A 22,422-nucleotide genomic window follows, 5' to 3' on the forward strand; every position below is an offset into this window, starting at 1 on the left:
GCAGGCCAACACATCCATTAGCTGATGTCAATGCACATGGCAGGTCATGCCCCCCCTTACAGTGCCATTGCATCATCCAGCCTTCACCGGCCGGCCGGCCGGCCGGCCCTGCCCTGCCCAGGACCGCCGTGCCGGCCATGGCAACCACCGCCATTGCACGGCCCTTCCACTACCGCCGTGCCAGGCCCTGCCCAGGACCGCCGTGCCGGCCATGGCAACCACCGCCATTGCACGGCCCTTCCACTACCGCCGTGCCAGGCCCTGCCCAGGACCGCCGTGCCGGCCATGGCAACCACCGCCATTGCACGGCCCTTCCACTACCGGCGTTCCCTGGCGGTCCGTGCAACGGCCGTGGTTTCCATGGCCGGCACGGCGGTCCTGGGCAGGGCCTGGCACGGCGGTAGTGGAAGGGCCGTGCAATGGCGGTGGTTGCCATGGCCGGCACGGCGGTCCTGGGCAGGGCAGGGCCGGCCGGTGAAGGCTGGATGATGCAATGGCACTGTAAGGGGGGGCATGACCTGCCATGTGCATTGACATCAGCTAATGGATGTGTTGGCCTGCACGTCCCCCGCCGATCACATGCCCCGCCATGTTGGCGCCAGTGATACAACATTGTTGCAAATCGACCATCCGTCCCGGAACCTTGCACATGCACTTGCCGGTGTGTGAGCGTGACGGTCTGTGCACGTGCAGACAATGTGAATGTCGAAGGCGGCCCGCGTATGCCCAGACGTAAACAGCGGATGCAGTGCACCGCCATGGCGTGGTCAATGTTTGCATCTTAGCCGATGATGCACCTTGTACCATTGTCTGCAGCTGCCTGCTCACGGTTGTGTGCGTGATTGCGTGGCTACACATGTCATGCTCCATCCCATGTGTGTCCATACCATGGCCATCGGTGAGCCACAAGTGTCCATCACGTGTGCATGTCCACATCGGGTAGTACCCTACACAAGTTTGTCGTACCTCACATGTACACAGTAGATCCCGTATGTATGGGCACCTGTGAATCAGTTGTCAGTGAGTGGTATGTGTCAGATGATGACTATGGTGGGGGTTCTGTTGTGTACTGTACATGTGTGTTGCCTATTGTGTCCCCATGCATGTGATGTCCGTATGCCCACCATTACTGGTGTTGCCATTGGTGCATCATGAAATGGGGGGGTGGGGGGGGGGGTTTAATTTAGTATGTGTGCATGTACTTGCATGTGTGCATGTGATGTTGGGCCTACACATGTGGGTCATGTCACATGTCTGGTTGGCAGTGATGTTGAGGTGAGACACTGTGCATTGCACATGTTGCTAAACATCATGTTGCTAGTGGATGCACATTGTTGCTACGTCAATCCATGTTGTCCTGACAATCAGAGGAGTCACACATATGACAAGCATACACTGGATACTACATGTTGGTAGAGGGCGTTGACATGTGATTGAGTTGCACACACATGCGTTGTATGTGAATTGACTTCCATTCCATCTACTCCCACACAGGAGGGCTCCAAATGTCCTTCGCCCATACACTGTGCTGGAGGATATGGTGGACGAGGAGGTGATCCGGAAATTCAGGCTGGATCGCCGTCAATTGTTGGAACTTGGGACCCTATTGTCTCCTCACCTGCAGCCGCGAAGAACCTATCCAGGTTCCATGACACCCACGCAAAAGGTGATGGCGGCACTCCATTTCTTTGCAACAGGCACATTCCAGTACACAGTTGGAGATGCCGGGGGAATGTCACAGGCCATGTTCAGCACGGTACTCCGGGATGTACTGACAGCCATGATGCTGTACAAGCATGACTATATACATTTCCCTCAGGCGGCGGAGTTGGCAGCGGTCAAAGCTGACTTCTATGCCCTGGGTCGTATACCACACGTTGTGGGTTCCATTGATGGCACGCATATCGCTATCATTGCACCACGGGCACGTGAGCAGGTGTATAGGAATCGGAAACACTTCCATTCCCTGAACGTGCAGGTGGTGTGCCAGGCCGACAACATCATCTCACATGTGTGTGCAAGATTCCCTGGCTCTGCACATGACGCCCACATCATGCGGAGCAGCATGGTCCCCCAACTGATGGCTAATCTGCGTCCGGCACAAGCGTGGCTTGTTGGTGAGTATGCTGTGGTGACAGGAGTGATATCTGTGTGGCATGGTGTGCCCCACAATGCAGGTTGTGATGTTTCTCTCTCTCTCTCTTCCACCAACACAGGCGACTCGGCTTACCCAAACAGGCCTTGGCTGCTCAGTCCCATACGCAATCCCACTACAGCTGGAGAAATGAGATACAATGATGCCCATGGTAGGACACGTCGAGTGGTAGAACGGACATTTGGCCTGCTCAAGTCTAGGTTTCGGTGCCTGGATAAGACTGGAGGGGCCCTGCCTTACTCACCAGGCAAAGTATGCAAGATCGTGATAGCGTGCTGCATGCTCCACAACCTGGCTGTGCGCTATAACATTGAACTGCTCTTGGACCCTGATGAACTGCAAGTTCCTCGCCCTCCCGACCCACCCATGTCAACTGATGAGGATAGTGGTGAGGAGGAAGGTGTGGACCAGAGGCGCCAGATCATTGATCGCTACTTCCCTTGATTGTGAGTGTGCTCCTCTTGTGCTGCTTGGGTATGCCCTGTGAATGTGTGCTGGTGTTGTGGCATAGTGGTGTGCTTCATCTCTGTGTTCTGCTATGTGATGCATGCATGTGTGTGTGTGTGCTAAATTGTGGCCAATGCACGTCTCCATGATGTGTGTCGTCTCATCCATTACTGTTGTGATGCGTGTGGGTTGTTCAATGTTGCACTGCAGTGTGTTCTGATGAGTGTGATCATGTTTCCTGACGTGTCTTTGCGGTTTCTATTTTCCCTAGGTCACTCCCGCAGCGCCATGATTCTGTACCAGTTGGATACCTGTACCTAGTAACATCTGTTTCTGATGCATTCATGTGAATAAACATGGAGGCAACACATGATTGAGTGAGTAAGTGGCTTTTATTTACAAATTGTGCATGGGTGTAGGTGCATATTTACAAATGAGTGAAGGGGTGGGGGAGTGAGAGTAGAAGGTTATGGCAGATGAAATGTCCGTGCTGACACCACATAGGGTGGTGTCTGCCTAGTACAGCAGGCCTGTGGCAGGTGGGACCGGATAGTTGGCAGGGTGAATGGCATGCTCAGGTACTGGTATAGTCATTTTCGGTTCCTCTTGGAGCGTGTGCCAGCTGCTTCCACACTGCTCTCGCCCACTTCCAGCCTCGGACGGCCCCTCCGTCTTTGTGCCGGTTCGGAGTCAGCTGGTTGCGCTGGGGCATCAGGTACCACATCCGCCGCAGGTGGCGGTGGCGGTGGCGGTGGCGTTGTTTGTGGGGTGGTGTTAGCGGATGTACATGGCATCCGCATGTTGGTTGTCCTGGTGAAGATGTCCACTAGTTGGCCAAGCCGCCTCTCAATGGCCCCCAACATTGCAGTGTTGTCAACAAAGTCCTGGTGGGCCCGGTCTGCCTGTGCCTGACCACGTTGATAGCTCACCTCCACCCTGCCCAGTGCTTCCAATGACTGTTGCACAGGATTGGGTGTGTTGGTATCCTCATGTCGTCTTTGGCGTATGCTCCTGCCTGCCGGATCTGGCCTTGCATCTCTGCCTTGCCTCACACTCTCCCTGCGTGGCTGGGATGGCGCTGGCACGGCGTTGGCCGTTGGGTTGGGCAGGGTGGCAGGGGCAGGAGTGGTGGTAGTAGTGGTGGTGGTGGAGGTGGTGCTGGTGGTGGCTGTGCAGGTCACAGTGGCCGGTGTTGTGACAATGGCAGAGGCCGTAGTCGTTGGTGCAGGTGTGACCTGGGAGCCAGATGGCCCTGGCTGCCTGCTTGTGCCGGGATCATCCTCTGCCCCGGAGGTGGCTGCCCAATCGTCCCCTGAGACTTCTGTGAGTGGCGAGTCTGGAGGGCGGGTGTTGCTTCCAGCTGTCAGATTAGGATGACCTGCAAAACCAAAATGTGAGGATGAGTAATGTGGACTTGACAGGTTGTTTTCATTTTGTTGCCGATTCTGTCTGCACTGGTACTCACCCCACCCACCACCACCACCGCCATCCCTATGGACATGGGGGCCTGTTGGGAGTTGTAGTTCCATCCCCTCACACCCACCACCACCCACCACCACCACCGCCATCCCTATGGACATGGGGGCCTGTTGGGAGTTGTAGTTCCATCCCCTCACACCCACCACCACCCACCACCACCACCGCCATCCCTATGGACATGGGGGCCTTTTGGGAGTTGTAGTTCCATCCCTCACACCCACCACCACCCACCACCACCACCGCCATCCCTATGGACATGGGGGCCTGTTGGGAGTTGTAGTTCCATCCCCTCACACCCACCACCACCCACCACCGCCATCCCTATGGACATGGGGGCCTGTTGGGAGTTGTAGTTCCATCCCCTCACACCCACCACCACCCACCACCACCACCGCCATCCCTATGGACATGGGGGCCTGTTGGGAGTTGTAGTTCCATCCCCTCACACCCACCACCACCCACCACCACCACCGCCATCCCTATGGACATGGGGGCCTGTTGGGAGTTGTAGTTCCATCCCCTCACACCCACCACCACCCACCACCACCACCGCCAGTCCTATGGACATGGGGGCCTGTTGGGAGTTGTAGTTCCATCCCCTCACACCCACCACCACCCACCACCACCACCGCCAGTCCTATGGACATGGGGGCCTGTTGGAGTCATTTCGACGTTGGTGAGTATGTGGACTGCATGCATGGGTTGGGGTCTGGGAGATGTGTCTTCACAGTTGTGTGAGGCACACCATGTAGTTGTGCTCGTGGTGCTTGGTTTGTACTTACCAGCCTCTTCTCCCTCAGGAAGTCCATCAAGGCTCTCAGGGTGGATGATGGTCATCACCTTGTCCTCCCACTCGGTGTAGGGTAAGGGCTCCGGGGGGGTTCCACCGCCTGTGTGATTTGCCCGGAGATAGTTCTTGGCTCGAATGGATTTCACTCGGGTCTTTAGATCATGCCACCGCCTCTGTATATCCTGCTTCGTCCTCGGGACGCTCCCGGAGGCATTCACCCTGGTGACTATCCGGTCCCACATGCTGTTTCTCCTGGCTATGCTGGTCTGCTGCACTAGGGCCCCGAATAAGTGGGGTTCCACACGGATTATCTCATCTACCATAACCTTTAACTCGGTGTCAGTGAATTTTGGGTTTTTTTTTGGTGCCATGGTGTGTGGTGCTCGGGGTGTGGGTTTGCGTGGATGGGGAGGTGCAGGTGTGTGGTGTGTAGGAATGGTGTGGTGGGTCTTTGTGTGGTGGGTGTGTTTGGGTGTGGGTTGTGTGAATGATATATGTCTTTGGTGTCAGTTCAGTAGTGTATCCTGCTAGCAGCTATGCAGTGATGCAGAGGAGTTGTGGAGTGGGTGGGAGTTATTTTATGGTGTGTGTCTTGGCCGTGTCTGAATGGTTATTGGCAGTCAGGTGCTAGGTGGGAGTGTTGCCAGGTGTGGATTGTGTGGTGCTTGGCGGTGGATCATTGTGTGTTGTGATTGGTTTGGATGTTTTCGGTGGGTGGCCGTTTTTTTTCGTGTGTTTGGTGATAACTTCCGTGGCAATGTATGGCATTGGTTTGACAGTAGGGATGTTGTTTGTGTTGTCGTTCCGCTGTGGAGCACGGATTCTCGGTGCATTGGTACCGCTGCGGACGTGGATGGCGGTGACTACCGGGGTACTTGCGGAGTTATCCTAATTGCGGACACGGACATTGCGCAGGTATCGCGGGGGTAGTGGATGTATTCGCGGTCATGTGCGTACGCGGCGGTCGGTGTTCTTTCTGTTCCGTCCGCCTGCCGCGGACTCAGGTGTACTCCGACCGCCGCGGACGGGGATTGGTGTGCTCCGTACGCCGTGGTCGGCGTTTTTTGCATGTTTTATCCTAATTGCTGTTGCGGATTTTCCGCAGACAGGTCCGGAGTATCTTGCCACCTTCCGCGGCGGACGGTACACGTTTCCGTCCGCCATCCTAATCGACCCCAAAGTTAGGAATTAGCATTTACAAAACCTTGAAAATTCACTGAAAAAACCATAGGTTATAGACCATATATAGTTAGGAATTAGCATTTAAAAAACCTTATTTTACTCACACAAAACCATTGAAATTCCATATATAGTTAGTTGCACTAACTATATATCGCGCACCCGCAATCCACTGCTGATCATGTCACATATTACATCATTCATGACATGGTCAGTGACATCACTGATGACATCACTGATGACATCTCAAATGACATCACTGATGACATCTCATTTGACATCATTCTTGTGCTAATACGATAAACCTCTTCAGACTCTAATATAACCTTAGATACACTCAGTGTATACAGACACTCACACACTGCCACTCATCCATGGAGTTACTCACACACCCAGTCAGTCATGCAAAGAAACAATCTCACCTCCATTTCTTCAACTATACAGTTAAACACACCTTACTTATTGAAACATATACTAACACATATTTACTCTCTTATACAATCCCTGATACAAGTTCACAATGATCGATACAACCACTCACTCATTCAGTGGCTCTCATGCACAGTTATTTATATATGCCAACTCTCACATGTACTGTGTTTTACATATGTACTTACTATGACATGTAGCATTGAGATATCCATTCACTCATCAATACACTCATGCACACAGTCAACTGCCCATGTAGCTGTTTCCACATGCACTCTTGAACTCATACACCTAGTGAATAAACTGCTCACACATCTATGCATAGAGTCACACACCTTCCAGCCACCCCCACACAAACTCAATCTCCCATAGAAATACTTGGGCAACCAATTAATAACACATATAGCCTCTCGTATAGCTAATGATCAACACATGCAGCAGTTTACAGAACAACAGACATAATGATGCACAAATTAAGACAGTTTAGTCACTAACCCATGCATTCAGTGAGACACATTTAATCACTCACTCATACAGTCAGTCACGCACCTACTAAATCCTTCATCCAGACACTTATACATCCACTCATTCTTCAATATGTAAGACATATTTTAACTTTACAGAAACATACAGTCACTGGATGTTGTCATCAGTGATGTCATCAGTGATGTCATTTGAGATGTCATCAGTGATGTCATCAGTGATGTCACTGACCATGTCATGAATGATGTAATATGTGACATGATCAGCAGTGGATTGCGGGTGCGCGATATATAGTTAGTGCAACTAACTATATATGGAATTTCAATGGTTTTGTGTGAGTAAAATAAGGTTTTTTAAATGCTAACTCCTAACTATATATGGTCTATAACCTATGGTTTTTTCAGTGAATTTTCAAGGTTTTGTAAATGCTAATTCCTAACTATATATGGTCTATAACCAATGGTTTTTTCAGTGAATATATATATATTCAGTGTATTTGGCAATAATTCGTTTGGCCGCTACCAATGCAGACTTCCTCAGTTTTCAACGTTGTCAGATTGACACATGAATAAATACTGATTTGGGCACCACCTAGGCAGCTTTAAAGATTACCTCTTATAGATCCCACGCCGTTTTTCCATAAAATCTACTCCGTTTTAAGGAAAGAGGTCGCAGCGTGCCCCGACCCTCAGTGGGTCAGGAAGAACTCGATGATGAAGCATGTCACTGAATAACATTCAGCCAGAGAGAGCTCCTTTAAGGAAAAGGTAAATCCAGTGGATCCAGACTGGATGACTCGAGGCTGACTCTCTCTTGATTGTATTATTGTATTATCAGAGATAACTAGCATCTGATTAAACATTGCATCTACAGATTGCATTTAAACCCCAGATTGGAATTAAAATTGAAGTTGCATTTATTTGTTTTAATATTTTGCTATTTCTTTTATTATCAATTCCTTTTTATTCATCAACTGAGCTGTCGGAATCTAGCACAGAGTGAGCTGTCTGGCATGGACGTATCTATGGGGATCATTTATTCATAAAGGATCCATATGCAACAAGGGACTATCCTGTGCCCTCTTGTTAGCATTTCAAATAGATAGGAATTAATGTTTAAGATAGGCCTACTACACTAATACAACCTCTCCTGTGACCTCAGCAGAGCTGAGAACTACAAACTTTCAAATTTAAAAGGACAGTGGAAACACACATAGCTGAATATCCCTTTCTCACAGATTTCTATTTGCCTATGTCAAATTAATATCTCTTAAATGGCCACATGAACATGTTTATGAGAATAATAAAAAAGTTATACAGCACTTTACTTTGCAGATTCTGTTGTTCCTAAGCATTATAAAGAACAGGTCTTACCAATAATAATAATAATAATCCACATTTGTTAAGCGCACAATCACCCGTTAGGGTCTCTAGGCGCCGTCGGGAAGATTAAGCGAGCCCAGAGTCACATGGTGCTGGGCTAACCTGCCGCCGGCGCCGGGGATCGAACCGTGATCCCTAGATTCCAGCGTCAGTCGCCCTGGCCACGGCGCCACACCTCTCCCCTACCATGATACTATTTACTGCTATTCCATTTATGAATCACTGAAGGACCAAAGGCTGAGTTTCCCTAGCCAAGGTTTGAATGTGTCATTTTTAGGATACACCTGAGTGCTTAACTTGCTGAGCAATCTTGCCCTCTGAAGCTAAATGTGCTTTACGGGACAAGACAATATTGGCGCCCACCATAGAACTGAAGTTCCCATTTAAAAATCTCTGTGCATATACATTATCAATGTACATGAAAATGCACTTCACACTAAACTGCTTTGGAGGGATTTTGATCAATTTCTACACTTAGTTTCATAATCACACACACACTGAGGTGTGCATTACTGCCATTGGAAGACACTTTCAACTTGTGCTGGCTTTTTGAAAAGAGTCCTTTGCATCATAGGACGTGGTCTGGTCATGATCAATATAGAGTTGAAGCATCAGTCAGAGTGTGGCTGGCTCACCTGGCTGAACATCAGAGAATGGGGCATCCTGACAACTAAGAGTGTGGTGTGCCTTCTTTTTGTAAACTGGAAGCCAGAAAATGGGTCATTTGTATTGCTCTTCTACAACCTGAGTTCAGTGTTGCACAGAAATCTCTTTAATGTATATTTTAAACTTTCCATTCTATTTGCAGGATGGTGGAGAGGCTCTTGGATGTTTGCTGCCCAAGGCACACGCTGTTCTTCTATGTGAAGGGTTTGCAGAGCCTTAAAGCGCTGGAGTGGAGAGTTGGGTCTTGGTTCTGATTCCCTTCACAGAATCTATTAGGTCCCTCTTATGCATTCACAGACCTATGAAGCTATGCAAGATACAGGTCTGCTCCCTCCAATCATTCAGCCTGTTCCAGGAAAGGGGAATGACAAGTAGGGGGAAGACGGCTTCAGTCTTGTTGTGCGCTGTGCCTGAACTCCCACAAAGTTAAACAATCTTGCACCTTTAACTCAAAGCAGGTTTCTGTGAAGAATCCTGGACTTATACTCAGTAGATTGTAGCAAGTTTCTGTCTGAGAAATGGCATGAGCTTTATTAAACAGCCCCAAAACAACATTAAAGTTATGTAATAAACCATATAAAATACTAGAACTAATTTAATAGAGACTAACTCAATTGGTTAAAATGACTCTGAAATGAAAAAGAAATAGTTAAAAGAATTTGGACAGATGGACTTTTTGATAAACAGTAATGGGTGTCCATAGAAAACAGTCGGTACCAAAAGTCAATGTTATCGTATGGGGCACTGGTGACTGGAGCTTAGACACCTTTTCAGGCTGACCGATTAGTCTTTATTATAGAAGTCAAAATCCTCCGGCATGGCAAGGCATGACGCTGTGGCCAAATTGGGTTCCACAAGGCTCAGGACGCCAAATTTGCCTTCCAACTCAAACCTTGGCGTTTGGTTCCAAAAGTTTTCCGGGGCAGAAACATGAAATCCATGGTCGCAGTGGATTCATATTATGGAGAACACTGGGCCACATTTTACTGCTCTTGGCTATTTTGGTGGAACTAAGTGTCCGGTTGTTAGAAGTTGAAATGCTTGAGCATGGCAAGATTCAAAGATTCCTACCTGTTTCTGCTGTCCTGCACCTATTAGCACTTATCTTTTGCATCACAATCTGCATTTTCTGGCAGAAGCTATCCCAGGTTCTATCAATGCTTAGTTTTCCAAGATAATGGAAGGGAGGCACTGGACAGTTTGCTTGCCTGGGCTCTCCATGCCTGCATCTGAATCCGTCTATGCAAATCAGGGACAGCCGTTTCGCAAAAGACCACCATCCTGCTCGCTTGGCTATTGTCTGTCCCATGGAGTGAGGTACCTGAGATACACATATTGTCTTTAGGGTCCCTTCCCTGCTGTGTCCTTCTGTTGACTTGTGAGTGGGAATGGCTGGAGGCCTGAGTTGTTTGTGTATGGTACAGGTTCTTTCAGTCATTTCAGCCAGAGGAGTCAGACAGGCAAAGGTCCCTTTGTCTTTAGGGAGAGCACTAGTCCTGTAGGAAGTTCACATCTACTCCCAGGGCTCTGGGCAGGAGAAAAACGTAACTAAAGTCACTGCAGGTGACATCCATCAGGGCTAACGACTTTTAGCCCCAGTCTCTAAAAGGCAATGTTTAACATCATTTCTAGAATGCATTTTTGTGACATTTGCACTAAAAATCTAACGTTGCCAATTAAGTCCTCAAATTAGTAATATACCTCATGAATTCAACTTCTAAGTGGTCAAGCCTGAAGTAAACATAAGCCCTTGTTGTTTTGCCCATTTTAAGCTGCCAAAGGCATATGTAGTAAAAACACTTGCTGTCCCCATTACTACTAAACCATGCAAGTTAGAATTACAATCATGTTTCACTTCTGACCATTATTTAACTAGGACTTGTGGGTGGAAAGCACATGGTACAGTTGCTTGACTCAATGTCAGATGAAGGCCCCAACATGTCAAACCCGGTCCACTCGAGGCGTTTACACGGAATCTTTGCCTGTAGTGTCATGGGCTGCCTGGCACCCTTTTACAATGTTTGAATTGCTCCTGTGGGGTGCATATGGACACGGCTTGTCCCAATTTGGCTTCTTAACTTTAACCTTGTTTGCAATTACGCGTGGGTGGCATCGGCACACACTGTGTCCCACATTGGGTATTTGACCTTTATGCCATTTGCTCTGTTTCTACATAATCTTTATTGTGAACTTATATCAAAATCAAATATGCCAATCACTCAGAATTGCCCTGGTGGTAGAGCACCTGCAGGTGGAAGATTTTAGCAGCCTCTCACTGCCAGAGGGCACAATATGCCAGAGATGTACCTATATAAAATGAAGAAACATCTGGGTATGCAAAAAGCAGATTGTGATAGAGCTGTCGTTTTTTATTCCAGGTCCAGCTTTAGGCTTTACTGTGTGAAAAATGGTCCTCATGGGATTGGTTAAATGTCTCTGTACAACTATGGCTTTTGCAGCAGGTGCATCTTGGTGGGAATCTATTCCTGCTCAGCAGTGACCCATGGAGGGTCACAGCAGGTCCAAACTCCTGAATGCCATAGGGATGTAGCCTTGATCTATCTCTGAAAAGAAGTAATTCACTATATCCCAGGTAGGTGTCCTCAACCACCTACTTAATCAACGTATTTGTAAAGAATAAATCTTCTGTTGAACATGTCTTTTGCAAGTCCCATGGTATACAGAAATAAAACGTATTCATTTAAAATATTTTATCTGTCAATATTTAAGTTTAAAATGGGAATACATACGCTCTTTGGTGCCATAAAGCCTGTCCCAATACACAAGTTAGAGCTTAATAACACTGTATAGGTAAATGCTACTACCACACTGGTTCTTTCAGAACACTCCAGTCACACTGGTCAAGTAATCCAAGATGCATACATTATGCAATACATTCTGCATATTTACTGACCTTCTCTCTCTGAATGAGCTCAAAGGCTGCCAGGAGTTCTCCAGCACGTTTGTTTCCCTTCACCACCGAGTGCCACGAGAGTCGGGGTGCTCGCTCCAGACTGGGCTTACAAATGCAGCGACCCATGTATTCGTCCGCACCCTAAAATATAACAATGGGCATAAATACATCCATTCGACGTAAGACAAAGCTCTAAAAAGAAATAGTGCTCAAAGGGAACACCAGGCACTTAAGAAAGGTGCACTGATCACCCAGTGCACACCACTCTCACTTCATTCTCACAACCCCTCCACATAGTATTATTATAAACATACCATGTGTGCTCTCAGATTAATGCAGAAGTGTCAGCCTGTGTCAACTGGGGAAAATAACATCAAAGAGCAAAATGTAGCGACCGCGTCACCCTTTCCTAGTAGTCGGTCCAGGCCTACTGTAAAGACCTGTCTCCATCGCAAGAGAGTCCCAATGAGAGCTGCCTCAGGGCTCTTCATCCCACAGAACCATCCCCTCCTCCAGATATCAGGAAGGTATTTAGTAGCCTCAAGACATTGCCAGGATCCCTGGTGACCTTAGTAGGGCTAGAAAGGGGACTGTATTAGTCTGCGGTAGTAATGCTTTTGTGACCCTACTACATGTGACACGCTCCGACAACCATGTGTTCATTGATGCAATAGCATGCAAACTCTTTGAATTTTTGATGAAATATCATTTCTCATTGATTACAGATGGCCTCTTCTGGAAGATAACGATGAAAAGGGCTGCTCATCGCAGTCCTGTTGCCGCAGACAACTGCAGAGAAGTCTGGCCAACCCATACCAGGCTCATGCCGGCGCCATTTTGTTTCGCATGTTGATCTTTTTCCTGTGTTCTCTGCCTTTTCTAATAGATTGTTTTTGCTTACCTGTGTTTGTACATCCACTCCCATCTGGTATGATTCTATCTCTAAACTCCTCACAGTCAAGCAGTTCACTCTGACTGCAGTCTAGCCTTCCTCACCCCTTGCAACCCTGCTGGGCAGGGGAAGAGTGGGTAGAACAGCATTGAAAGGCTGGGCAGAATACTTACGCGAGGAGGCCAGATGAGATGTGAGGGTTGGAAGGGTTAGCGTAAGGGAAAAGGGCTGGACTGCGTGGAATATGGGATCGCAAACGGAGGAGTTTGACACAGCTCTTGAGGCTGAGTGGGACATGTTTTGACACCTTCCAGGGTCTGCCTGTTTTGAGGTATGACACATTTTCATAATTTCATAATTTCCATATGGTTGTCTTTACAGCTATGTAGTTGGTCTATGTTTTCATAAGGGTAAAATGGCACACGCCACCATAATGTTGACAGAATTGGTAAGAATGTCTTCGGGGTTTCATGCCAATATAGGGATAGGATGACTAAATTCCAGCTCTCTAAGACATTTACCTTCCTTATCGAGGAATAAACATAAAATCTCTAACCCACAAAATTGAGGTGCTCATGAGATGGAATTCTACACGACTTTGTCACCTACATTTCACCAGGAGATACTCTTCTTAGGGCCTACAATGAGCAGCCTCCACTTATAAACACAACCCACTTTTGTAAGATCGACCATGCCCTATGAAATTCTTGGGTTGGTGCAAGGTGATAAGTGTGATGAAACTAGGGATAATCTAGTCGAGTGTCTTCTGAGGTGGCTGGGAGGCTGCATCTCCACTGTCTGAAATTAAATAAAGATAAATACAAAATATTATTGTTTGGAGATGCTGAACATTTTTGGACTGACTCATGGTGGCCAGCCATGCTAGACCCCACACTGACACCCAAAAAAGTGGTTTAAAATGTGGCTTTTCTCACTGATAATACTCTATTCCTACAAGAACAAGGAACTAGGGTTCGAGGGACATGTTTCGGACTGCTATGTATCCTCCGGAAATTGTTCCAATGGATCCCAGTAGCTTGGAGAAGGAACAAGCTTTAATCCTGGGTAGGATCGACTATGGAAATGCATTATATGTTGGCATAGCCGATTATTTGTTCTCAGTGATTTAAAATACAGCTACCAAACTTGTTTGCAACGTATGAAAAGAGAACTAGCTTCATTAGCTACCAGTTCGTAAAAGAGCTATCTTTAAGTTATTGTGCGACAAGCATAGGGCACTTCATGGTAATGGCCCTAGGTTGTTGGTATATAAAGTCAAACTGAAAAAAACAACTCAAAATTTGAGATCAGCCGTCAAGGCCTTGATATTCTGTAAAAGAATTTAAAAATCCTGTTTTGGTGGATGCTCTTTTAACTTAACCGCCGCTCATAGGAATAGGCTCCCTCAGGATCTATCTACGGTGTCAGATTTGCTGATGTTTAGAAAAAAATTGAAGACATGGCTATATCCACTTAACCAGGAACCCGTTATTGACTCAGACTTGCTCCCGGATATCCCTCTGGGGATAAGTTGTGCGTTTTACACATACCAAATACAAATATCAGGGTGTGGGTGACACTCCAAGTGTGCAAATGAGAAAACTGAGACAAGTTATGCTAGGAAGAGAAAGAAGACTGATGCTTGATTACAGACTGCTATGCAAGGAAACAAGAGTCAAAGGGGTGCTTTAATGCAAGCGCCGATGCGGCAGCACCTTATCTCAAAAACATTTGAATTGCAGAGTCAAGTGAAGCTTCATCAGCATCAAACAACCAGGGCGCGAATGTCAATTCAATGAGAGCAGTGGCCTTCGCCACTAATGCAGATCTTTGCTTCTAGGTAAGTAGCTTTCTTCAACAATCATCTGTGTTGGTATCTAAGGGTCTAAAAGGTGCTTGTTCATCTAACATGACTTCCAGCCGGGTCTGGTGGTTCAGTGGACTAAAGCATCCAAAGCAGGGGCCTGTCTTAGCCCTCATGATCACAGGTTCAACTCCCAGCAGGTCCACTCAGCCTTTCTGAGGTCGATAAAATGAGTACCATTGAGTTGAGTGTCAATAAACATCTGTTATTCAGCTCCTTTATGCCCCTTTGGGGATGAACGTGCACCTTACAAATACACATGTTATGTTCCAAGGCACAGAATTGTAATACATTTACCTTATCCTAAGATGTCCCTTAAGCATGCCAAACACTGTTCACTGGGGTAGGGCTCCATCTGCAGACCCCATTTTAGAAAGTGGAATAGAAGATGTTTTCTTCAGTGACCACCCTTAGTATTCAAATCTTTACATAAGTAGCATCATCTGGGAGATGTGTGGCGCAGCAGCCAGGGCAACTGCCTCCTAGAGCGTGGGGCTCAGGGTTCGAGTCCCAGAGGCAGATCAGCTCAGCACCATGTGACTCTGGGCAATAGCTCACTTCATCTCCCCATCGGCACCCAGCGCCTTGAGACCCTTATGGGTGATTGGTTTGTGCTTTACAAATACCAGGTTATTATCATCTCCTTTTTTGGTAACAAATATGGGTAACTTTGTAGTTTAACTAGAAATCAATAAAAAATAAATAATTTACACTGTGTTCCCAAATACGTACATATGTATCTTGGTCGTATATTTCCACCACTATGTCGGGAGGATTTTCAGCGATATTTTTAGGAGCTCCAAAGATTTCAATTTCGTAGAATATGAGCGTTTGATCCCATGTTGGATTCAGAGTTCCTCTGATTACGACGGTTTTCTGACTCTGGTGGAGAAAAGAGACAATTGCGTACGGGTCTGCAGAAGAGAAAAACAAACATATGTTACCTGTATGTGCAATTGAATTATGGCAGGAAAGGTAAAGTACAAATATAAACTCGATTTACAAGACATATGGGTCAGATCACTCATGCAAAATGAATGACAAAAATCCAGAGAAAGTCATGTGCAAAAGGGACAATTCATTTGTAGTAGCGAGTACCCAACCGTACCTCTCCACCGCACCCCTCCCTCCCCCCCAAACACTGAAAGACCATCACTCATGCCCTGGTCACCAGCAGACTCGACAATGGCAACGCACTCTACGCCGGAATACACAAAAACCTCACCCACAAGCTACAGAACATCCAGAACGCCACGGCAAGACTAGTCCTTAACCTGCCAAAACACTGCCACATCTCCCAGCACCTGCGCACACTCCACTGGCTCCCCGTCAAGGCGAGAATCACTTTCAAAATACTCACCCACGCACACAAGGCCCTCCATGGCACCGGACCAGCATACCTGAACAGGCGACTCAAATTCTACGCACCCCAAAGGACCCTACGATCAGCCCAGCACTCCTATGCCGTGGTCCCCCGCACCAGAAAGACTTGGGGCCTCATTTATGAGAAGTGACGCATCGCTGCATGAAAGCAGCGATGCGTCACTTCTCAGTGCACCCTCCTTGCGACATGATTGATGCGTCATATTTTACTGTATGACGCATCATACCGCAAAGAGTTACAGATACGTCAGTATTTCTGACGTATCTGTATGGCGCAAAAGTGACGCATTGCTGAGGTGTGTCACAAAAGTGACACAAATCCAGCAATGTGTCCTTTCACATGGGGCAAGCCCCATGTGAAAGGGCCTGCGTCAGTCTTACGCCTGCTTTGAGGCAGGCGTAAGATATTGACGCATTTGCGTCCTAGAAGTGATGCAATGAAATCTTATAGATTTCACTGCGTCACTTCTATGACCATTTCGTGCATCAGTACGCCCCCCTGCATACATTATACCTGGCGCAGGTATAATGTGGCGCAGGAGTTTACAAAGTGACGCATCTACCTAGATGCGTCACTTTGTAAATATGGTGCACCAAGGCACATTTTTTATGCCACTGGTGCGTCACAAAAAGTGGCGCACCAGCGGTGTAAAAGTGACGCACAGCCTCATAAATAAGGCCCTAGATCGGGAGGCCGCACCTTCTCCTTCCTTGCGGCCAAGGCATGGATCGCCCTTCCGCAGCCCTCAGACAGACATCTTTTATGAGCTAGCAAACTTTCATCTGATGTATCTGAACCCTCCTCATGAAGGTTTGAGTTGGGCACAGGGGCTGGGTGGTGGGGGAGGGGGGTGGGGGCTGCTGCAAGTGGTCCAGACTGTCTGGCCCTCTGCAAGGTGCAATGTTTAGGGGTGTGATGATCAGACAACTATGTCTTCAACGGGAGGTCATGTGCTTACATTATCGTTTAGGCCACTGTTCCTTGGCTGCAGGACGGTGCCTGCCCCATAAGAGGGATGTAAAAAATATTATACATGTGTAAAATGTCATGTCAAGATTGTGTGCGTTGTTTAGATATACAACATATGCTATTCGGGGTCTGTATTTGGAAAAACAGTCTGTACCTCTTTAACATGCAATTTCACAACATCTTTCAACGTAAATCTTATTTCCGCCCTACTGTGAATAAAACAAACTTGTCAAGTCTTTCTTTCATATCTGTCGGTGAAGGGCGGAGCCCATGACATTATTACAAAACAGCCTACCTGTGTTTACATACGTTATATTTTTATTTTTTGAGTAAAGTGTGGATCTATCCAGGCAACTTAATTCTCCTGGGTAATATCTGTCGAGAGCCAGCATTTGACGTTGGAAAATGAGCGTGAAGGGCACACAGGGGTAAGAAATCTGTTTCACGCAGGACTGAAAGCATGAAATAACTTCTTAGCAGGAGTCCTGGAGCGGGCAAATGTACCGTAAAGGCTGGAAAACTACAGAGGAGAAAGTATGAGTAAGGTCTCAAGGGGGTCCAGCATAGGTCTAGGAGGGTTTGTGCTAATGCCAGATTTTCAGATCAACCACTAACTAAAAAAAAAAAAAAAGTTACATTTTAATTTATTATATGAATATTTACAAAATTTGGATAAGAGTATATTCCGTTATGAATCAGGGCCGCTTTGGCCAACATTGGGCATTCCTGCTAGACCGGGCAGGGTCAAAGGATGCAAGAAAGTGGTTGATCTGGAATAAGACAACTCGAGGTAGAGGATGTGGTGTAAAGGCCAGAGCGATGGCCTTGAAGCTGGGGAACCGGGTTCGAGTCTTGGCGGGAGGCTCAAGCATCCTGTGATTCTGGGAAATTACGTCATCTCCCTGTGCCTGTAAAAATGTGTCCGTCTATAATGCAGCTGGTGCTCCTGTAAAGCGCCCTGATACCTTCGGGTCGAGTTTGCGCTACATAAAACTAAAAAAAAAAGGCCACCAAGTAATAAACCCCAATGGAAGACGGACAGTGTCATCTATACTCTACGCTCTCAGGCGCGAGTATAGGTGTATAAAGGAAAATGGCGTACATGACACTTTACTTTGTGCAAATGATAAACAGTTGCTGAGACCCAATTAGCACACACCATTGTGCGCTATATAGTTTTATCATTAAAACTGCATATCTATGAAATTTTGTGGCCACTTCAACAGAAAATGTTCTGTCTGTAAATGACAGCGTGCTACTTTGCCAGTGCTCCAAAAATGCACCCCTTACCACCCTCCTGCTGAACTGACGTGGCACATTTGCTGCTCTTATTTCTTATGTGAAGCTTTGATTTTTCACAAACCCTATGACTTTAGTGATATAACATTAATGGCAGCACCCCCACTCTGAAAATTGTGCCAGCACCATTGCGAAAACAAGGACGTTTGCAAAAATCTGTCTCCTGTGATCTTGGTAACTGGGACCAATGGGTCCTACCCCAGCCCTTGCTGAGTACCAAGATAATCAAAAGGCTGTGCTTGAAAAGAATGGGGCAGCACTGTTCAGCCAACAAAACTGCTGTAACAGTTTAGAAAAAATAAATCAGCCAATAAATAAAACAATAAAAACGTTAATAAGTAGGCAAATTTAATATAACAAAAATCTTGGCGACAGGGGGTTGATAATAAAATATCCATCCTATTAATCAACAAAGTGGGGCAGGATTCTAGAAGCTGCAGGAGAGAATTCAGGAAAGATAATTAAAAATAGTCTTAGTGAATGATTATCACTTAAGAATGTAAAATACTGACCAGACATCACCTTGGATGGCTTCACTTGGCTACAGGTCAACAGAGGGGCCTATGGATATGGTGAAAGCGTGGACTGAGCAGGACTATCTCTGGGCGGCGGCCCGCTATCAGAGAGAGGTGGCCGGCTATCGCCTTCTGGATTCCATTTTTGAGAGCACTGTTGCAAATATATTACTAAAGCACGGTGTGGTGGCACACTATCCTTCACAGACAGCATATTTTTATTGAAATGACCTCTAAATTTGCACAGGCATGCAGTTTTACACATTAAACTGTTTATATACAATAATATATGGGAATTGGGATCAACCAAATGGTAATCATCTGTGCATCACCAACTAAAGCATCTTGATTTGTTTTGATCCTATTAAAATCTTTGTTTCCATCACAACTGAGAATCAGAAAACTAATGTGCCTTGTGTGCTTTCCTAAAGGGTAATATATATTGAACTATTTGTACAGTTCATTTACAGGTATTTAAATGCTGATGTGTGTTAGAATAAAATTGACATCCTACTGCCTTCCTTTCTAACTCCCTGTATCCCAGCAGGATTGTCGCAGAGTTCACTTTACAAACTGTAACAATGAAGTCAGAGAAAATAGTAACTCCAATCTCCATGTCATAAGACATAGTTTTTTTTTTTTTGTAGAGTTTTATATAGCGCGAACTAGACCTGAACCGAATCAGGTATCAGAGCGCTTTACATAGCACAAGTTACATTTTACATGAGGACACACACTTTCATTTTTAGGCACGGGGAGATTAAGTGATTTGCCCAGAATCACAGGAGATTTTGGCATCGTTACTGAGACTCGAACCCAGATCCCCAGGTCCAAGGTCGAGCGCCTGAGCCGTTAGGCTAACTCCTCTCCCCGTAGTCAGTCATTTAACCTCTTTCTTTGAACACACAGCAAATGTGACAAGATAAATACAAAATGTAAAGACCTCTTAACTTCATTCACCTTCAGAACTCTATTTCCACAGACTTCAATTTGTAATTATTTTCATATTATCCAAACAAAAAGCTACTGGTTTTGATCTTGCGGTCAGCTAGCGGTGCCGGAACAATTTTCAGAAGTCATTTCATGGTTATTTTGGGGGAGCTGCAGCACTCCTGCACGACTTCTTCCCGCGCCTATGAGCTAGAGTGCTGAATTGAGAAAAACACTTCCATCCAAATAAAGAACAATAAAGCTGCAATCAAATTTGGAGTCTAGAGGGAGGGCTCACCCAAATTTGGGAGCTTCACAAGGGATCACAGGGAAAAGCGTTTGCACTTCCTGCTGTGCCCAGAAAAGATAATGGTGTGGATCCCTGTCTTATGTACTACTTTTAAAAATATGTAGCCCTGCTCTCAGTCCAACCAAACACCTGGGGTTGTTCAATAAACACTTTGCCTAGATAAGTGTCTCTCAAAATTCAAATCCTGATTGAATATTAGGAATGGATATCCACTTGCTCATTAAATGGAATGAAGCAGGGCATCCGGGTCTATCAGGAAATTGTAAAGACTAGAGAGCGCACTGCCCCAAAATGGCATCTCTCATGGTGAGAGCAGCGTTGGGATTGGCCGCCGGGGAAGCTGGGAGCTTCAGCCTGTGCCCAGAGGAAAAGTCCTGGGAGCAGAGCAGCGAGCAGAAGACCGGCAGGTATGTTTTTTTTTTTTTAATTATTTCATCCCCCTCGCGCTGACACCCTGCGCTGCCTCACCACATTTCCCTCACACCAGCCGCTACTGGTTTCAGCTGCTAATCAGCACCATCCTGGTGCTTCTCTTTTAGTTAACTACAACCTGCAGTAGATCTCGGAACAGCCTAGGTGGATAGGAGGTCAGGGTTGGATGCCTGATGTTCAGTGTATGTGCCACGTCTGGTGCCCGAGTGTGGTCTTCCCAGGGTTATTCCTGGTCCTCCACCACCCCATCAAAGCTGGACTGGAAGGACTCCACTACTTCTTATGTGTTTGTGTTTTCATTGTCATGTGCCGTGTATAGTTCGGCATAATTCAAAAGTCTATTTAGTGCTTAACTTTAAAAAAAAAAAATACAGCGTTTTTCTTAGGTACCCTACGGAATGCTGGGATTGCTGAACACCAAGGCTGCTTAGCCTTGAGTCCATTTCATGCACTTTCTTCCACCATTGCACACTCTGGCCCCTTATTTCACTCTTCACCTGTGCATACTCCCTTTGTCACTGTTTTGCTATCTTTCTCTTTCTTTTTCCATCTCTGCCTTTCTTTTTCCATTTCTCCCTTTCTTTTTCCATTTCTCCCTTTCTCTTTCTTGCTCTGGGTTGAAGTCTGATGATGAGATATAAATGCTGGTCCCCAAAAATGAGTGCCAGTGCTCACCACTTGCAAACACAGGCACAAATTAGGCACCTGGGGGCATATTTGCAAAGAATTGCCGTACAGCAGTGCTGCAAGTCATTTTGTTGTGCCGTCCGACACCAATTTGAAAGGACAGAAATGCACTGTATTTACAAGATACGGTGCATTCCTTTCACCACCCCCCTTTGGTACACAATTAGCAGCCATGCGCCAACGCAGGCACCCTGGTGCCATGTGTTGTTGGCACAAATGTTTTTGTGCAGGAAGGGGCACCTCGGTGTTCTCCAATCCCTCGCTCCAGACTCACCGTCAACTACCTTATCCAATCCAGACGCTGCTTTCATGCAGTTAAGCAGCATGAGTGAAGTATCTGGATTGGCTGGAGCAGGCTGGCTGGCTAGGTCAAAGACAGCTGGGTTGGAGAGGTTTGATTTTCGAATGTCGGGCTTCCTGTAGTAAGATAGCCGGCCAAACCTACATGCGCACTGCAAACTTAAGTGGTCACTCCCCATTCCTGCCAATCCGCAGTAATGATACAATGGCCCACCCCCACACTCCCTCAGCAGAGAGTAAAATAAACTATCAATAAAATCGGGGGGGAGGGGCTTCACCGCTCCTATGGAGGGACCACCCCGAGCATCATCACATATTAGTAAACTGTGATGTTAATCACATTTTAAACGCCTTACTAGGATAGAGGCTGCCTCCATGCAAGAGGCTTGCTTGCTTGACATTTATTGTACAAATGCTCAACAGAGAATAATAAACACGCAAATCAAGTGAGCGAGCACTCTTGCCCTAAAACCAAACTATTCAAACAAACAGAATTTGGCACAAAGGATGTCTTCATCCCCTCATTCGAGATGCTTTATGAGGGTTGCCACCTAGCCAATATTTTATCAATTTTATTCCAAGGCTAATTTAAAAAAAAGAAAAATTGGAAAAATCAGCAAAAGCCAATATTTCCTCATTTCAGATACAAGTGCTGATGTAGAGTTTGGAAGAGAAGGTTGTACTGCGTCGTGGCCAAATGGCCAGAGCTGCCAACTTTGTAACTGGGGAGCCAGGTTTGAGTCCCGACGTCGGTTGGACGTCCTGTGATTCTGGGGAAATCACTTTGCCTCCTGTGTGCCTAAAAAAAAATGTATCTGACCTTGTGCAATTCAATCTGTTGCTCGTATAAAGCGCTCTAATTCCCATGTGTCGAGTTCATGCTAAATAAAACTGCTTAAAAACGGGGATGTGAGCT

At 46.5% G+C, this 22,422-nt stretch overlaps 1 protein-coding gene across 1 annotated transcript in view; it reads right to left on the reverse strand.

Annotated features, from left to right (window-relative positions):
* DYSF (dysferlin) overlaps nt 1-22,422 on the reverse strand; it is a 1,004,398-nt gene that overhangs the window by 302,479 nt on the left and 679,497 nt on the right. Inside the window, exons 33-34 of the mRNA XM_078674496.1 lie at nt 15,413-15,594; nt 11,925-12,065 (exon numbers count right to left, since the gene is read on the reverse strand). Coding sequence (XP_078530622.1) covers nt 11,925-12,065; nt 15,413-15,594 — 323 coding nt within the window. The remainder of the gene's footprint in view (nt 1-11,924; nt 12,066-15,412; nt 15,595-22,422) is intronic.

This window comes from Lissotriton helveticus, chromosome 2_1 (genome assembly GCF_964261635.1).
Source record: "Lissotriton helveticus chromosome 2_1, aLisHel1.1, whole genome shotgun sequence".
Taxonomy (NCBI): Eukaryota; Metazoa; Chordata; class Amphibia; order Caudata; family Salamandridae; genus Lissotriton; species Lissotriton helveticus.